The 15,854-nt window shown below is 35.5% G+C and overlaps 1 protein-coding gene across 7 annotated transcripts in view; it reads right to left on the reverse strand.

Annotated features, from left to right (window-relative positions):
- The window catches only part of WDPCP (WD repeat containing planar cell polarity effector), a 173,010-nt gene that overhangs the window by 91,442 nt on the left and 65,714 nt on the right, over positions 1-15,854 (reverse strand). For all 7 annotated transcript variants that reach the window (XR_015794843.1, XM_088134019.1, XM_088134016.1 and 4 more), the window contains 2 exons: positions 8,811-9,002; positions 2,639-3,248 (listed from right to left, as the gene is read on the reverse strand). Coding sequence is in view for 6 of the 7 variants with exons in the window: in XM_088134019.1 (XP_087990145.1) it covers positions 2,639-3,248; positions 8,811-9,002 (802 nt within the window). In the remaining variant the exon portion in view is untranslated. The remainder of the gene's footprint in view (positions 1-2,638; positions 3,249-8,810; positions 9,003-15,854) is intronic.

A 15,854-nucleotide genomic window follows, 5' to 3' on the forward strand; every position in this document is an offset into this window, starting at 1 on the left:
GTAACTGGAAGATCTGACTAAAGTAATAAATAAAATGCTTTATTATTTTTTATTTTTCAGAATGCAAAATATTTAAATTGCTATTTCCTTTTCATTCCAATCCTCCCAATGTCCTGTTTCCAATTATTTTCTTAGTTTTTCCTACTGTAAGAAAGCAACAGAAAAAGAAGTTTACAGATGTCTAGGGGAGAAGAGAAGTACTGGAAAATAAAGAAAAAGACAGAACTAGCTAAGGAAATATGGTAATAAGAGAAAAAATATATGCTGGAGAGTTTATGAAGATAGCTGGTATTTCACTTCATTTTAGGCAGGGGTGAAAACATGCAGTCCAAAGGATCCCTTTTGTAGCTCCTAGAGCCCTCTTTTCTTGTAGTGGAGTGAATCAAAGGGTTTTAAGTGCCAAAATAGTTAGCTTAAGACTTGCGGATGCATAAAGCATCGATTTCACATCTTGCAAATCCTGAACGCCTCTCCCCAAAAAGACTTTGGTCCTATTCACTTCTGAAGTGCAGCTTTCAACATGACAAGCAAAGCCTGTTCAACCCTCAAGCTGACAAAGGTTGCATATCTCTGATTTATGGCTTACTTGCCTAATAAGCCTTAGAAGGGACAAAAACTGAACATTATTTGCCTTACTTGACAGACTGAAGCTTACACCATAAATTGATTCTACTCAAGACATAGTAAAAGAGCTCACTCCACTGGCTTTTGAGGAGATCATGGTCTGAGAGACTCATTAATCACAGTCACACATCTTCCTAGAGCTACATACTGTATATTTTGAGTTACAGACGTTGGTTTATCTGTTCCCAAGAGAATGTGGTTCTGTATTTTTCTAACATGTTTAGCGTCTTAAAATTGCATGTTTTAAGTAAATTTTGAAAGTGCAAGTGTTATCTCAGATTTATGTTACATTCTGGTTTTCCTAATAAACCAGATAAGGCTAGGACAACCCTTTCTAATACATGAAATCAGAGAATCTCTTGTTGAAAATATAACAATTTTAAAAAATATTCCAGCTTTCAATCACAGAAGTCAACAGCTTCCTATTTGGGTGTCTGATTTCTTTTGGGTCATGCATTTCCAAGTGACCTACTTTGGTAAGAAAGGTGACAGCCAACTCATGGCCTAATTGATTTAGGAACAGTGCCCAGGGAGACAGTCCAATTAAGTTTACAAGCTGGCAATTAGCAGAAAGGCCTCTAAATCCCTGTACTGAGAGCATGTTTGTCTCAGTAAGAACATAAATGTGCTAGAGATAGGAAAAGGAAAGCTGTGCTTTTTGGAAAACTGCTGTGAGCGGAGCCACAAGGGAGAACTAAAGAAAAGCAAGGTAAGTGTACCCTGATTGCCTTCTGTTAACCAATTTCTAACCAAGAAATTTAACAGCATTTAAAAATAGGCAACATTTGAGAATACATCAGGAATCTGTTTTAATTAGCTTTCCAAATACCTGTCAATGACTGTCAAAACACCAGGCAAGGTGGAATAATTTGTCTCACAGTACAAGCTTTCTCCTCTTTAACAAGGTAGCAAGACAATTTCTAAGCAATATCCTGAATGTGTTGGTATATTTATATACCTCCTAATTGGTGGGATATGGGCAGCAGTTCGGATGGCTTATGGAATAGTCTCTAGATTAGAGAGACCAGCTCGCTTATAAAAGCATAAGCATGCTTGGGATAAAACTGGACTTTGGTTCTGCTTGCAGCGTATTGGCCAGAAGTATCAAAATGGATTGGTAGTATTCTTACTATGACTAGGGAATTCCCATATAGCACAGCTACAATAAAGGTGTATAATCTACTTTTCTCCCTGTCTTACTAAAAAGTGATAATGTGAAAGCCTCCATGGACCAGCACCATGACAGGCAATGGTGCAATGACAAGCATTTCCAGGTGACCTACTTTGGTAAGAAAGATAATAAAGTCAATATTTATGGGTGTATCTGGTGATGATTATAGCATATAGAAAATTGCACTATTTCCTTTTCTTATCTCTTATGTCTTTAATTTCTGTTACTACTATTTCTTACACCTTTTCTGTACTTTGGAAAACACTGTTTACCCTGAAAAGGAATAGTGATAGGTATGTATAAATGTACAAATCTGGTCAAATCTGCAACCATACTTGCTTGAAAACTATACTCTAGCTGCAATACTAATGGTGCTGCATAAAATCAAGTGGCCTACGATCATCAGTGGAATGACTGGGAGAAAGGTAATTGTTTCTCCAGCTCCCAGAATCAACTGGTGAATTGCCCAGTCTGCTGTAGCAGATTTAGAGCAAGGAGAAAAATAAAGGGAGGAAAAAGGCCCTCTGCATAAATAGAAGTTCCTTGAACAACAGTGGATTTCATCTACGTTTGCTAATTATTTTCTTGGGTTGAGACAGATAACCCATATAAAATACTAATATTTTAATTGTTCAGATTCCTCCCATCAATATATTTGGACAGATTCAGCCCAATATTTAATCATAAGCAATGTAATGTAATCTTGGATTCTTTTCTTCCAGTTCTTTTACTTTTCCTGCTTAGTTTTCCTACCTATTTAATCTTTTTAAAAAGCAGAGATTCTGTTTCTGATGATGAAATATATAAAAACTGCCTTTGCCATTAACTACCAAATAAACTTACCAGTTTTGAAATGAAGCACTCCAATAGGTCCTTTGTCAAATCTGAGTAATAGAAGATCATGTATATCTAAAACATCTATGTCCTGAGAAGAATCTTGTGGGACAGCCCATTGGATCTGAGTGAGACTGCTGGATACCTCAAATTTTTCACTGAACTGTAGAGTGGATTTGGGTGAGAAGTCTTCAGCTAAAAGCTGCATTTTAATTGGAGACAGTGCCATGTCAAATAACTGTAGCTCCCCTTGTGAACTACCAATAAGAATGATGGCAGCACTGGGGTGGCAACACATTAATGCAGGCAGCAGCTTTGCTTCTGTTACTAGAGTTACTTGACGGTAGGCTTCATATAGAACTATTGAAGAATCTTCACAACCCAGAACAAGTTTGTCTTCTGTAATATTTGTGCAACAGCTGATGGCCTTTGATGTTAATGGTATTTTGGTGATTGCCACACAATGAACTTTATTCCTAACATATTCATAGATGCAGCTGTCAACCATGGGCTTTTGATCTGCACTGAAAGACTGTTCCACAGTATGAATCTGGTGTGGATTACACATACTAAATCTGACATCAAGTGGATCCCCATCTGTATGCATATAACTCAGAATCTGAAAAACAACCCACATGCAGAATTAAAGTGTATAGAAACAGCAGACTGTTACAAGTTCTGTAAAATAGAAAATGCTATAATTCATAAACAAGATAACAAATAAATTGATAGAAATAGATTTCATCGTACTGTATTATCTGCTAAAGCATGTGACATATATTAATTGTGCCTCTTAATTGTTGAAGTTTCTTACCTCAGAAGTTTTTATCTGAAAACACCTAATAATTTATAAGGCAATAATTACATTTGAAGAAATAAAACACTCAATAATGTTAGACTTTTTAGGCTCTATCTTATTCTTTTAAGAAAAGAATCATCAAGCAAAATATATTGTAGAAGACTACAGACTTGGATAAACTGAACAATAACTTTTTATTTGGTTTGAGTTTCTGATCCATACCTTGAAGGTGTGAAGATATTAAATAATAAAGATATTACTATATGTGGAATCCTTGGTGTCCTCTGAGCTTGGTTGTTTTCTTGCAGATGTTTTATTACTTGACTAGGCAACATCTTCAGTGCTAGAAGGGAGTGGGGTTTGCTCTCTCTAGCACTGAAGATGTTACCTATTTGGGTAATGAAACATCTGTAAGAAAACAACCAAGCTCAGAGAACGCCAAGGACTCCACAGTTCAACCCTGAGCTATAGATATTCTCTTCTATTGATACTGCTATATCTTTTATGAAACACCCAGTATTTATTAACATTATCCACAGATCAGAAAGAAGACCATCCATGAGCTCAGCTTTAAAGATTTTAGATAGATAGATGATAGATAGATAGAGATAAGGGGAAGGGAGAGAAAAACAAGCAAGCTCACTTACTATTACTTGAAATGACATGTTTCCTATAACAGTTTGATCAGTGAAAGTTGTTGAAAAAGGAGAGGCGCCAAATAGCAATTGAACTGATAAGAATCAGCTGAATCACATTTAGTTTTTGTCCTGATTCCATTTATGCTTTTTAAAATGTATCATCCTAATGTTGCCACTCTAGGGCCAGGTATAGGCATTAGCCTGGAAATACTGGTGCAATCCAGTGTAAAACTGATCCTCACAGAGGTTGATGTGAGTTATGTTACTGACCAATATTTCAATGACCAAAAAATGGCCCAAGATATAACAGAAGAGCTAAAACATATAGGGATGCCCTGCCTGCTTAAATAAATTTACTTCACTTCCAGATACTCACAGGAGTATCTTCTTCAGGTAGAACTGACTTGTCCACTACTGTATGCTCATCTTAGCTGAGTATGCTGAAGATTCCACAGAAATCAGAAGGGAGAACTGTGAGTACCTGGGATACTTCTCTGTGGTAGCCCTCCGATTGACAAACAATAGCCTCCTTCTAGAGATTTGGTTGGGACTAACCCTGGCATATTTTCATGAAGCTGACAAGACAGAGGTGTTCTGCACCATATGTGAGAATGAATGTTGCTGGATTATTGAGTTACTGCTAGTGTATTATTGAGCTAATGCCAATGTATCTTCAAATGATTTCCTGTAAACTTGATTATTTGATTGATTGTTATAGGGTTATTCCTGTTTTGATGTTATAAGTATTTTACTATTTTAATGACTTATTGTACACTGCTGTGAGTCATGAGATTTAGAGGTATACAATTATACAAAAATATGATGAGTCTGAAAAAAAATCTGTGATCTATAAGGCAAAGTACTACTAAGAGTGAAATCTTTGTCAGAAAGTTGTAACAACTTGAATTTTGCAAAGGATATTAAATAATATAACTATAGAGTGGGAAGGAGAAAATAATCAAGTTCCATTCAGGTGCATAAACAATGATATTATTTTTGCAGAAAAATAAAGAAGAAGGAATAATGCCTGCATATTGGGGGGAAAAAGTTTTAATCAGTAGATTTTAAGCAGAAAATTGGTGAAAGAAAGAAAGAAAGAAAGAAAGAAAGAAAGAAAGAAAGAAAGAAAGAAAGAAAGAAAGAAAGAAAGAAAGAAAGAATCTGACTCAATTTTCCATCCTTAAATGAAAAATTCCTTGATTTACTTTTACAGATGTTAAAAAACTCCTAGTTTTACATTATAAATTACAAAGCAAAAAAAAAAAATTAAATGCTGAATTTTAGTGCACAAAATCAGTTTGTATATCAGTGTACAAATGGATATATATCAGTTTAAGACATATATTCTTGTGAATGTAATAACATGAGTAGAATTTCTTACTACTAAAAATAGGTCTGTCTTTGTGAAAAAATATTTATTGTAGAGCAATTTTTTTTCATTAAAATATAATTATTTTATTTTATAATGCATACACATACTCATCCATGTGCAAAAGATGTAATTATACTGTGCTTTTTTATTTTGAAAGTCACAATAAAAGCAGGACTGCCTCTAAGGAACATTTCTTAGTCTCTTCTCAGTTATATTAAACAGATTAGCACTATAATGATGCAATATATTTTATAACTTTCCCTTCAGGTCCAGCAAACTTAAACAAACATAGAAACAAAATATTAAAACAGTAGATAAGAAAAATATTCACGCTAAGAAATAAGAGTCGAAAATGTAAATTATGTTCTAAAACTCCTAAAAAAACAAAGAAGATATTTAACTGACACTTCATACTTTAGCAGGCCAGAATCTAAAGGAACCATTTTTAATTGCTACCCACCTCATCTAAGATGGGGGTAGCCAAAGAAGAAACTAAGAATGTTAAATCAGTATATCCATGTAAAAGTAGGTGCTTTTCCAATCATTTTGGAATTATTTAGTTATTTAAGGGATTGTGGGAGATTATGGGGAGATTGGGAAAGGAATGGAAGAGTCAACTAGATGGCCTGAGTATTGTGGGGGAATTGCATATGGTTTTCTACTAAATCTTTGCCATTCTCCTACTCTCTGAAGAAATTAGATTAAAAAATTATTGGGCCCTTCCCCTAAACTTAAATTATCCTTCTATAGCTTTTCTTTTACAACTGCCAGCTTCAAGGAAGATTCACCTGTTCTTTCATCATTCCCTGCTTTTTCCTGACTGCCCTCCATGCCCACATCTCTGCACCAACCCTCCGTCCCCTCTTGCTTGGCTTGTGGAGGAAGGAAGAATTTGAGGTGGAATATATTTTAGATTCTAGATGCTGATTGTGCAAATTGGAATATTTAATTGATTGGAAGGGAACTAATAGATTCTAAGAGCTTGAATTTGATATGTATGTACCCCCAACTTGTTTGTCAGTTTCATCTGTAATATCCTGGTAAATCAATACTTGTAAAACTGTTGTAACTGCCTCCAGCGGCTGCTGATTCAGATTGGGAGGATGATGTCTATTCTTTGCTCCCTTCCCCACTTCTACCTCAGTCTGTTCCTTGGACACAGAGACTACTTCAGGAGTACATATCCATCTCTTCAGTGCCTTCCCTGGTACAGTTTGGACTAATCTTGATGAGTTCTTTTTAAATTAACATCTATACATTTATTGTTAAAATAGTGAAATACAAAAGGAAAAAGTCTACACTGAATAGTGATAATACAGTGAAGGAAAAAAGCCCTAAATATATCCATATGATGAATATCTTTATGGAATTAATTCAATTGTTGAACTTGTCATTGAATCCAGACCATACAGTAACATAATGTGTTGTTTTTAGAGCACAAACACATTTCAAAAATAGGTAACATATCCTGGATCCATCCTTAAAATCAGGAAAGTGATTTTCTGTCCAGTTACATGGAAATATCCTCTTTGCTGTAGCTAAGCTTAATAAAGCCAAAGCTCTTCATAAGATGAGAAGTTCCATATTATAGGAATATGGAACATCATATTGTGATCTTTAAATATAATATTTCTTTCCAAAATTTTGTTAACATACATATAAATTTGAAATGGAAACAAAGCTATAACTTTTATGTAAGTTAAAGAACCTTCACATTTCTTACATTCCCAACATGAAAAGTTTGATCTCCATCTTTTTTAGAAAATTCTTTGAGGTCTAATAGACATGAAATCATATAGGTATTTATAAAGGAACCTGTCACATTTACTATCTCAGCTTCTTGTTGCCCAAGCCTCCCAATCCCAGGTTAAAAGGTATACTAAATCTGAATAATATAGTTTTACATCATTTTAATCTGAGTTTACATAAAAGGTTGAAAATGATTTTTTTCTTTCACTATGGATAGATATTGTGCAAATAATGCCAGACAATTTGAGAGAACAGACCTCAACCTTAAAAAAAAAAAAAAAAGACAACTGAGAATGATTAAATAATATGTTCTTGGTAAACCTCACTTTTTTTTTTTTGGATCCACTTTCAATCATGACTGATTCTACAGAGACTGCCTGGACGAGTCCCTGCAGTTTTCCTGGCAAGGTTTTTTCAGAAGTGGTTTGCCATTGCCTCCTTCCTAGGGCGAAGCCCAGCTGGCAGTCGCAGGAAATTGGGTCTCTTCCGTTGTGTTGCGTCCTGCAACCAGCAACTGATTCCTGTTTTCCTGTGCAAGGCGCCGCCAGCGTTTTTTCCTCCCACTGGGGTGAGAGTACCTATTTATCTACTCATTTACGCTTTCGAGCTGCTAGGTGGGCAGGAGTTGAGGGCGCAAGACGGGAGCTTACTCCGCTGCGCGGAGCTTGGGCTCGAACCGCTGAAGTGCCAACCATTTCTGGCTGGCAACTTCCAGCGTCATTAAGCCGCTGCGCCACCTCACTATAGTAATCATTTTCAGTACTATGTTAATGCATGGGAATGGAGAGTGGAATTATATATATTATCTCACCTAATTCTTAATCTTATACTTTTAACAGCATTTATAGCCATGCATATGTGCATACGGTTCTCTCTGTGTAAAAGGAAATCTAAAATAAGGCTGCTTCATTTCTTCGACTTGTATAGATAATATTTAAATAGCACTAATATTAGTTAAAAAGGAGAAGAGTTTCCTCAAGCTGTCCCAAATGAGGATTCTGAGTAAATAGGTATAAAGTACCAGATCAACCATGAGGTACTGAATCTTTCAAGTACTATTCCACTGGCCTATAGAGAGAACAGTTGAGAAGCTTCATGAGATCCCAGCTCCATTTGATTCTTTATCTCTCTGAATTGTTTCCGCTGAACCTAAAACTCTGCCAAATATCCCTTCAATTTTTGTTTTTATATAACTGTCAAGGGATGGACAATTAAAAAAAAAAAACCCAATGAATTCAAGGGTATGTATTTGTTTTCTGTAACCTACCCCCAAAACCCTTCAACCAAATCATCCTTAAAATAAGATTCCTCACATGCATAAAAAAGTTATTAGGAATTACATCTTAACAAATGTCTAATTCCTAATAACTTTAGGGGACATTTCAATTTCTGCCACAGTTGGGCTGAAGTACTTCTATATAGCACTAATTTAAACTGGTCATTATGAGAACTTTCCCCGCATTAAAACTTCCTTCCCCTTTTCCTTTTACATTGCATCATTTAGGCTGGAAACCCATGGCGGGGATTTTCTTGTTTGTTACTGAAATCACTCCAGACCCTTTTTAGCTAAATGGGGTAAAAATGCTTCAAACAAATATCCAATTTAGAGATTTAGAGGATTACCTCTAAGTTGCCATGTTCACATTTCAAGAGTAGCAAGTTGGCTCTCTCTCTTTTGCTAGACACTGGAGACCACGGCCAAACTTCATCCTTCGCAATAGACCACCAGCAAATAACCATATTCTGTACAATATTTATTGTCAGATGATGTTTTATTCTTCTGTTTCCTAGTTCTGGTATATCAACATAAGATATCTGAGGAATAAAAAATACAGGGCAAATGTGAAATTACCAAGCTTTTACATACCAAAATGAATATATAAAATGCCTAAACATTATTTCATATTTCAAGTCCACTGATAGCAGTATAACATTTCAGCATGTCCTATAACAGTTATCTCACTTCCCAGTCTTAGGATTTCATTTGTAGCAACAGCTACAGCTATCAGGGCAGAATTATCTAAGGCTACAGCACAATAAAGGAAACGGTACAGTATAGTCTATTTTGGGACTTGGGATATGCCAGTCAAACACATTTCAATAACTGTTGGTTCTTATCCTCAGTTCCAATACATAAAACATAAAGAACAGAGACTGTCTTCTAAATACTATTAAAAGCCTGAATATGAGAGGGAAGTACCGGACTAGGATCCTTGGGACTAGGCGTTAATCATGACTAAAAAGCTCAAGGGATGAGTTCAAGCATAATGTTGAGACTGAAGGACAAATAATAGCTATGTAGGAACATATCAGAATGCAGGAAGATCTAATGGAATAGATTCCCTTTCATATTACTTCTCATCCAAAGCATCCAGTAGCCTTCTAAATCAATCTGGAAGTAGAAGATTCTCATTAAGAAAATTTGCCCCATGAGTCAGTTGTACATAAGTCTAAGATACTATGCAAGGGATGCAATGGCAGTAATCAAGATTAGCAATAATTAGGCTTGAGGACTGTGAATCAGTATTTTTTCCAGTACTTGAACTACACTTAATAACCCTTCCTTGCAAATATACTCTCCTGATTTCTCCTGAAATTTTATTCAATCAGCCTACTTAAAAACACACACACACACACACACACAACTTTTTAATGTTTTTTAAAACTGAAAAATAGAAAAAAAATCACCAATTCGTTTAAGATCACTTTAAAATCTGACAATAGAACTGATCAATATTTTGCATGGTACAATTAAGCTTGTGGTAAATTCTGCTTCTCTGTGCAATATGCAGGCTAATTCCTTAAAAACAGAATTGTTTCGAATTAAATGCCAGCATCCAGGCAACTTTAAGAACTTATTTAACTTACTATTTAAATTGCATTTATTTCAATGTAAGATATTTGCTGAAGGATGCAAAATATCAGCTTATTGGGAAAATGCCCCATTTAACTAAATGGAAATTATTAAAAAAAAAATCCATAGAATTGCCCTGTACTAGCCATCTAAATGATTAATATTAGAAACAATTTTGCCTTGGTTGACTGTGTCCTTTAAGATTGTACTATTTCATAGATGTAAGAAAGTGGGTCTTGAATGCTACATTTGCAGTGCTTTCCACTATACTAGTGTGTGTGTGTGTGTGTGTGTGTGTGTGTGTATAAATACTCTAGACATGTACAGCTCTGTGGACAAGTATTCACCCCCTTTAGAATGTTCTGAACTTTTGCATATGTTTGCCAATGAATATTATCAGAGCTTCATGAGGGCCCTACTGATATATGAAGAGAGCTTGAGTAAACAAATACCACTACTAAAGATTGGTTCTTATTCCATTCATTTGATAGTGTAACCAAAATTAACCAACATGCAATGTGCCAGTGTGAAAAAGAAATCACCCCTTAGATTCAGTAACACACACACCACATTGACCTCCAACAACTGCAGTCAAAAGCTTTCTGTAATTGGTTATCAGTCTTTTACCTCACTAGATACAAATGTTGGCCCACTCCTCCACAGCAAACTATTTCAACTGAGTAGAATTTGAGAGTTTTCTAGCATAAAATATTAAATAATTTCAGGTTCTGCCACAGCATGTCTATGGACTCTAGCTCTGGACTTGGTCTGGATTGGTCATTCTGAGAAATTGAATTTGTTCTTCTTCAACCATTATCTTATAGACTTGCTTATATGTTTGGTATCAGTATCTGCATGACTCGCTCAGGCTTAAACACTCGCAGAATTCTTTGATGCAAAGCAGAATTCATGCTTCCTTCAGTGATGGCAAATAATCCAAGTCCAAATTACCAACACCAAACCATGACCCTATTAATTTGATGCCTGACAGTTGGTATGTGAAAGGCAGTGTTTGACTTCTAGTAGTTATATATATTGCCTGAAAAATTCCACCTTTAACTCCTCTGTCCTTAAAACTTCCTCTAGAAGCCTGGGGTCATCCAGGTGCTTTTCAACAAACCATTCTTAGACAGCAATGGTTTCTGTGTTGCTACTTTCCTGTGAATCCCATTTTATTCTCTGTTTTTCTGATGGTGGAGTCAAGGGAAATGATGCCTGCTGATCCCCAGATGTTGTTCTGAAGTTCTCTGTGATTTCCTGAACAATTTTACGTTGTGCTTTTTTAGTGCCATTGACAAAGTGGACGTTCTTAGGAAGATTTACTATTGTCCCAAAATATCTTTTTAGGATGGTCTCTGATGTGGACTGGTGGAGACCCAGAACTTTTAAAATGGGTTTGTATATTTTTCCAGATTGATAAGTATCAGTTGCTTTTTATGAGGCCTTCAAAAATATCTTTTGTGCCTCTAGATTCTATGTGGCAAGAATTTCCCTGCAACAACGGTAGCCAAAGTCTGTGTGATTTATAGAGGGCAGGGCTGGCCCAGTTCAGTCCTTATTGTTTGCTGAAATACTCTCCAAGTCTTAGTTATTCCTTTATTTATTTATTTATTTATTTATTAAATTGAATTGAACTGATTGTACTATGAACAGGATTAGTTTTCACACTTGCATGCTGAATGTTGGATTATTCTGTTTACAAAATAAATGAAACAAACACCAAACTTCAGTACTGTCTGTACTCAGACTCCCTTTACATATCAGTGGGACTCAAATTAAGCCCTGATTAACATCAAGTAACAAAGATGTGCAAACATTCAAAACATCCAAAAGACCACAAAATGCTTTTCCATGGAATATTGTGTGTGTGTGTGCATATGAATATATATATAAAGTCATACACAATTGTAGCACCTCTTTGAATTAGTGTATGTGAATGTGCAAGAGAGAGCTTGTTACATTTTCATGGCCAAGAGGTGTTAGATGTGTGTGTGAAGACTGCACATATAAGCTACATGCATTGATGCAAAGTAATTTATACTGGGAGAATGGAGAATGGTACTGTGTGAGATGATGCAAACTTCCCTCTCCCATGCTATGTGCAAAAAACATCCAATCATGAATTGGAGGATGAAATCATATGCAAATTATGGCAGAGGAAGGGTTAGGACTGGGGAAGAAAGAATACCTATATTATACCTTAGCTGATAATGTAATTTGCTGAATCAAGAATTTCCCTTTTTACTAGAAACCCAGTGTGATTTGAGGAATGCCTCCCACCAAAGAAGTCTGGTCAGCACAAGTTCTCCCCCAAAACTGTTCTCCCTTAAAAACCCTTCTTTTACCCAGCTGCTGATTTTCTCCCACCCGTTCAAAATTTCTCTTCCTCTTCCATTAACCTGCCCTTCTTCCCCCAAACTCTGTCAGTTCTTCCTGCTCACCCATTTATTACAAACACTTCTTTTGCCTCTAGGTGGTTTGATCTTTGCACAAATCGCATATTTCTTTGCTTTTCTGAAAAGGTCCTTCCCTTCCTTGCTCTTCTGGGTTCTACGTATATGAAACATGATGGTTGTATGTGCAAGGTTTTTGAGAATGGGATTAGAGCAACACAGTAGGAGGAACGTTGAACAAAAAGAGTTAGGAATGAAATATAGTACCCTTAATAGGGGAGGGAACCAACTGCCTTTAATGTGCCAAGTAATGATTACATGATACTTTTTAGAACAAAGAAATGAGGTGTTTTTTGGTATTGTAGATGACTTTTTTTTATTCATCTGCAGTAAAGAAAGATACTCTTTTTGTACTGTGGATGAGGAGGAAGGGGGCTGTAAGACAGAGGAGGACAATCTTTTTGTGGCCACAGGCTATGCTTCTAAATAGCATTTTAAAATAATTGCGATCCAGAATCACAGGAGGCATGGCGGTGATGCAATGACATCAATGGAGGGAATGACATTTTTGTCCCCTTTTCTTTTTGTTGTTTTGTATGCTTAAAAGCAAAATAGGTGTGTTAAGCCTAGTGGAATTCCCTGAATAGCCTGATTTTAATGGGAAAACGTGGACAATTGCATCACTGAAAACCAGCAACTTGCTACCATAGCATAGTAGTAGATGGGCTCTGAGCCCAAAAAAATGAGGACAGGGAACTGCATCAGTTTGCAAGCATCCTTGTAGTGGAGAGATTAGCACTATGATAAACTCTTTAATAATGTTTCTTTCTCTACCTGTCTTTGAAGGTTGAACAGCATGACTCTTAATTTTTCTTTTTTTTTAAATACGCAACTTATAAACAAGTATGCTTGAAAAAAAATCTGTCTGAAAGAGGGTTGCAGTGTTTGTTTTTCATGTCATTGGCTTTTGTTTTATAAGCCTTACAATAGTATTTGTTAATGGGCGACTGTTTATATTTAATGAATGAACGAATGAGAAGAATTAGGATGCAGATGGGTGGGAACTGGGCTTCTTGTATCCTTTTCAAAGCTCCTTTAGCTGATAATGTTTTTCTCCAAACCAGAATAAAAATAGTTAACAAAATCTCCACCACTGCTGAATTAACAAAGAATGTTTTCAAAATGCGCTTTTATGAATTTAGAATAATGGATTGAAATCACCTAAACTGGAAAATGCACACAAATTAATAATGATATATATTTTGCTTTGCTGGGGCATTTTCCAAGTATTACTCATAAATAAGTGTTTCTCATACTGTAACTGCTAATCTCACATTTCAGCTATTTTGATTGTAATGTGAGCTTTTAAAGATAATTTTTTGACTGACAGTATGATTAAAAATCTTTAATTTTTTGTATCCAAAGCTAGCATCTAATGTAAGCTTAATTCTGAAACAATCAGGAGATTATTTTTATAAATTTGACAAATAGATGATCCATGTTATTTTTCTTCACTTTTGTACCTATAAGTCTGCAAGAACACTTAAAACTCCTAGTTTTAGATATGGACAGGGAAGCATACAAGTTAAGGAGGAATTTACTGCTGTGACTCCAATCAATACTAAAATGTACAGTCATGGTTGCTTGACAGCATCGACCTATGTGTAAGGATTTAAAGCTACTTATATATTAAGTTCCGCTATACTGACCAAAAGTATTGGCAAAAGGCCACTCTTTTCAAATATAACACTGAACATTAAAAGGTCATTTACAAAGTATGAATAAGATATATATTTTCCTCCAGGGTTAAGAACACCAACTGTTACAAGGGAGGATACAGTTTTTGCCAAGTAATATGGATGAGTTACAGCATCATGTATAAAGTTTATGTGGCTTTTGAGAATTGTGTAGTTCTACTCCTTCTGTTCCATTCCTTTATTATTCAAACGATGTTATTTTGGAGCATGGTTATTTGAAAACACGAACAGTACACCATTTGGGTGACACATGCCAAGGAAATATAGATTGCACCACATTTCTGCTTAAGGAATTAATGAAAGGTTGATAGCTGGGGGGAGTGGAAAAAAACTATCTTGCTATTGCTGGTCAGCAATAATCGAACCACTTTCTGGGGATTAAGCGCATGGCTAAGCCTACTGGACCAGACACTAGCAAAGGGCAGGGGGTCTTCTTATCAGAGAAATGCTTCTGGAGCCAGTCTCACTACATGACAGATTGCTTTCATATTCCTGTCTGCAAGGCAACAAAGGATGGCAGTAATGCGATAATGCCAGAGTGCAATGGGTGTTAAGAACTCGTTGCATTTATGTATTGTATTTAGTAAATAATCAGACTCATCCAAATTGTGATCTCACCACTCAACCAAGGCCCATTAAAAATCAAGGTTAATGCTTTAATAATCCTTTGCTGTTTTTTATGGCCAAAAAGAACTCCTTTCTATTTGCATGGTCATAATATTATTGACCTCTTCATCCCCTGAATACACATCAAAAGGAACTGAAATCAAAGTAATTACCACTGTTCTCTCTCAGTAAACATTAACTCTTTATAGTCTCTCTTCTTACAGTTCAGCGAAGTGATCTAAAAAGCTATAGAAATGAAAATATGCAAACCAGCAATGATTTCAGAAGGTTTATACAAAAGTTTTAATGCTTTAAGGTGCTGAGAGTTTAGAAGAATAAAAGATATGGCAGGTTATGAAGTTTGAAAAAATAGCTATAATGGCTTCATTGAGCATTGATAGCATATTTAAGAAATGGAGTTCTCAAGCTATTAGATACTGAACTTTGTCACCCACCAGAACTGCTTTAAACTATATATTAATTTTTCATAGAGCTTCAACTATTTTATATTAATTTCAGCTTGTTTTTTAATATTTTTGTTACAACCTTTCCAAAATTAACATTAGCCATAAAAAATATTTTTGCACACTAATAGCAGCCAGGATACCCACTCCACCAATACATATTGCGCAGCTGAATACAGCGTACAATTTAATTTCAGCACAATATTTTTATGTTGAATATAATCTGCTATTTTTGTAACACTACCTTGAGAGCTTTTCAGTGAATATTAGTTTATTAAAATAAATTATATAAAAAGAAATAAGTTAGATATATGATTACAAAGCTTATTTCCATTCTTTCACAACACATTTCCTTTCTTCCTGTTGTATAGGTAATGGTATTAATAATCATGCTTTTTTCTCTCAGACAGGGGCTGAAAAATTATTGCTCTTGAAGCAAATTGTGTGAACAAGTCAGAATGGCTTCCATCCTATCAGTTAAGAGCAAGAGGAATGGGAAGAAGATTGGTATGTCATGCCAGCAATTTTGCTTCCTTCACCATGTTCGTTAGTTTTCAGTGTGCAGGAATGAAGATTGTGGGAAGGCGAGAGCT

Source organism: Python bivittatus, unplaced genomic scaffold (assembly GCF_059951505.1).
Source record: "Python bivittatus isolate LINGU-HERP-01145 unplaced genomic scaffold, Pbiv_v1 ctg000020_np1212, whole genome shotgun sequence".
Taxonomy (NCBI): domain Eukaryota; kingdom Metazoa; phylum Chordata; class Lepidosauria; order Squamata; family Pythonidae; genus Python; species Python bivittatus.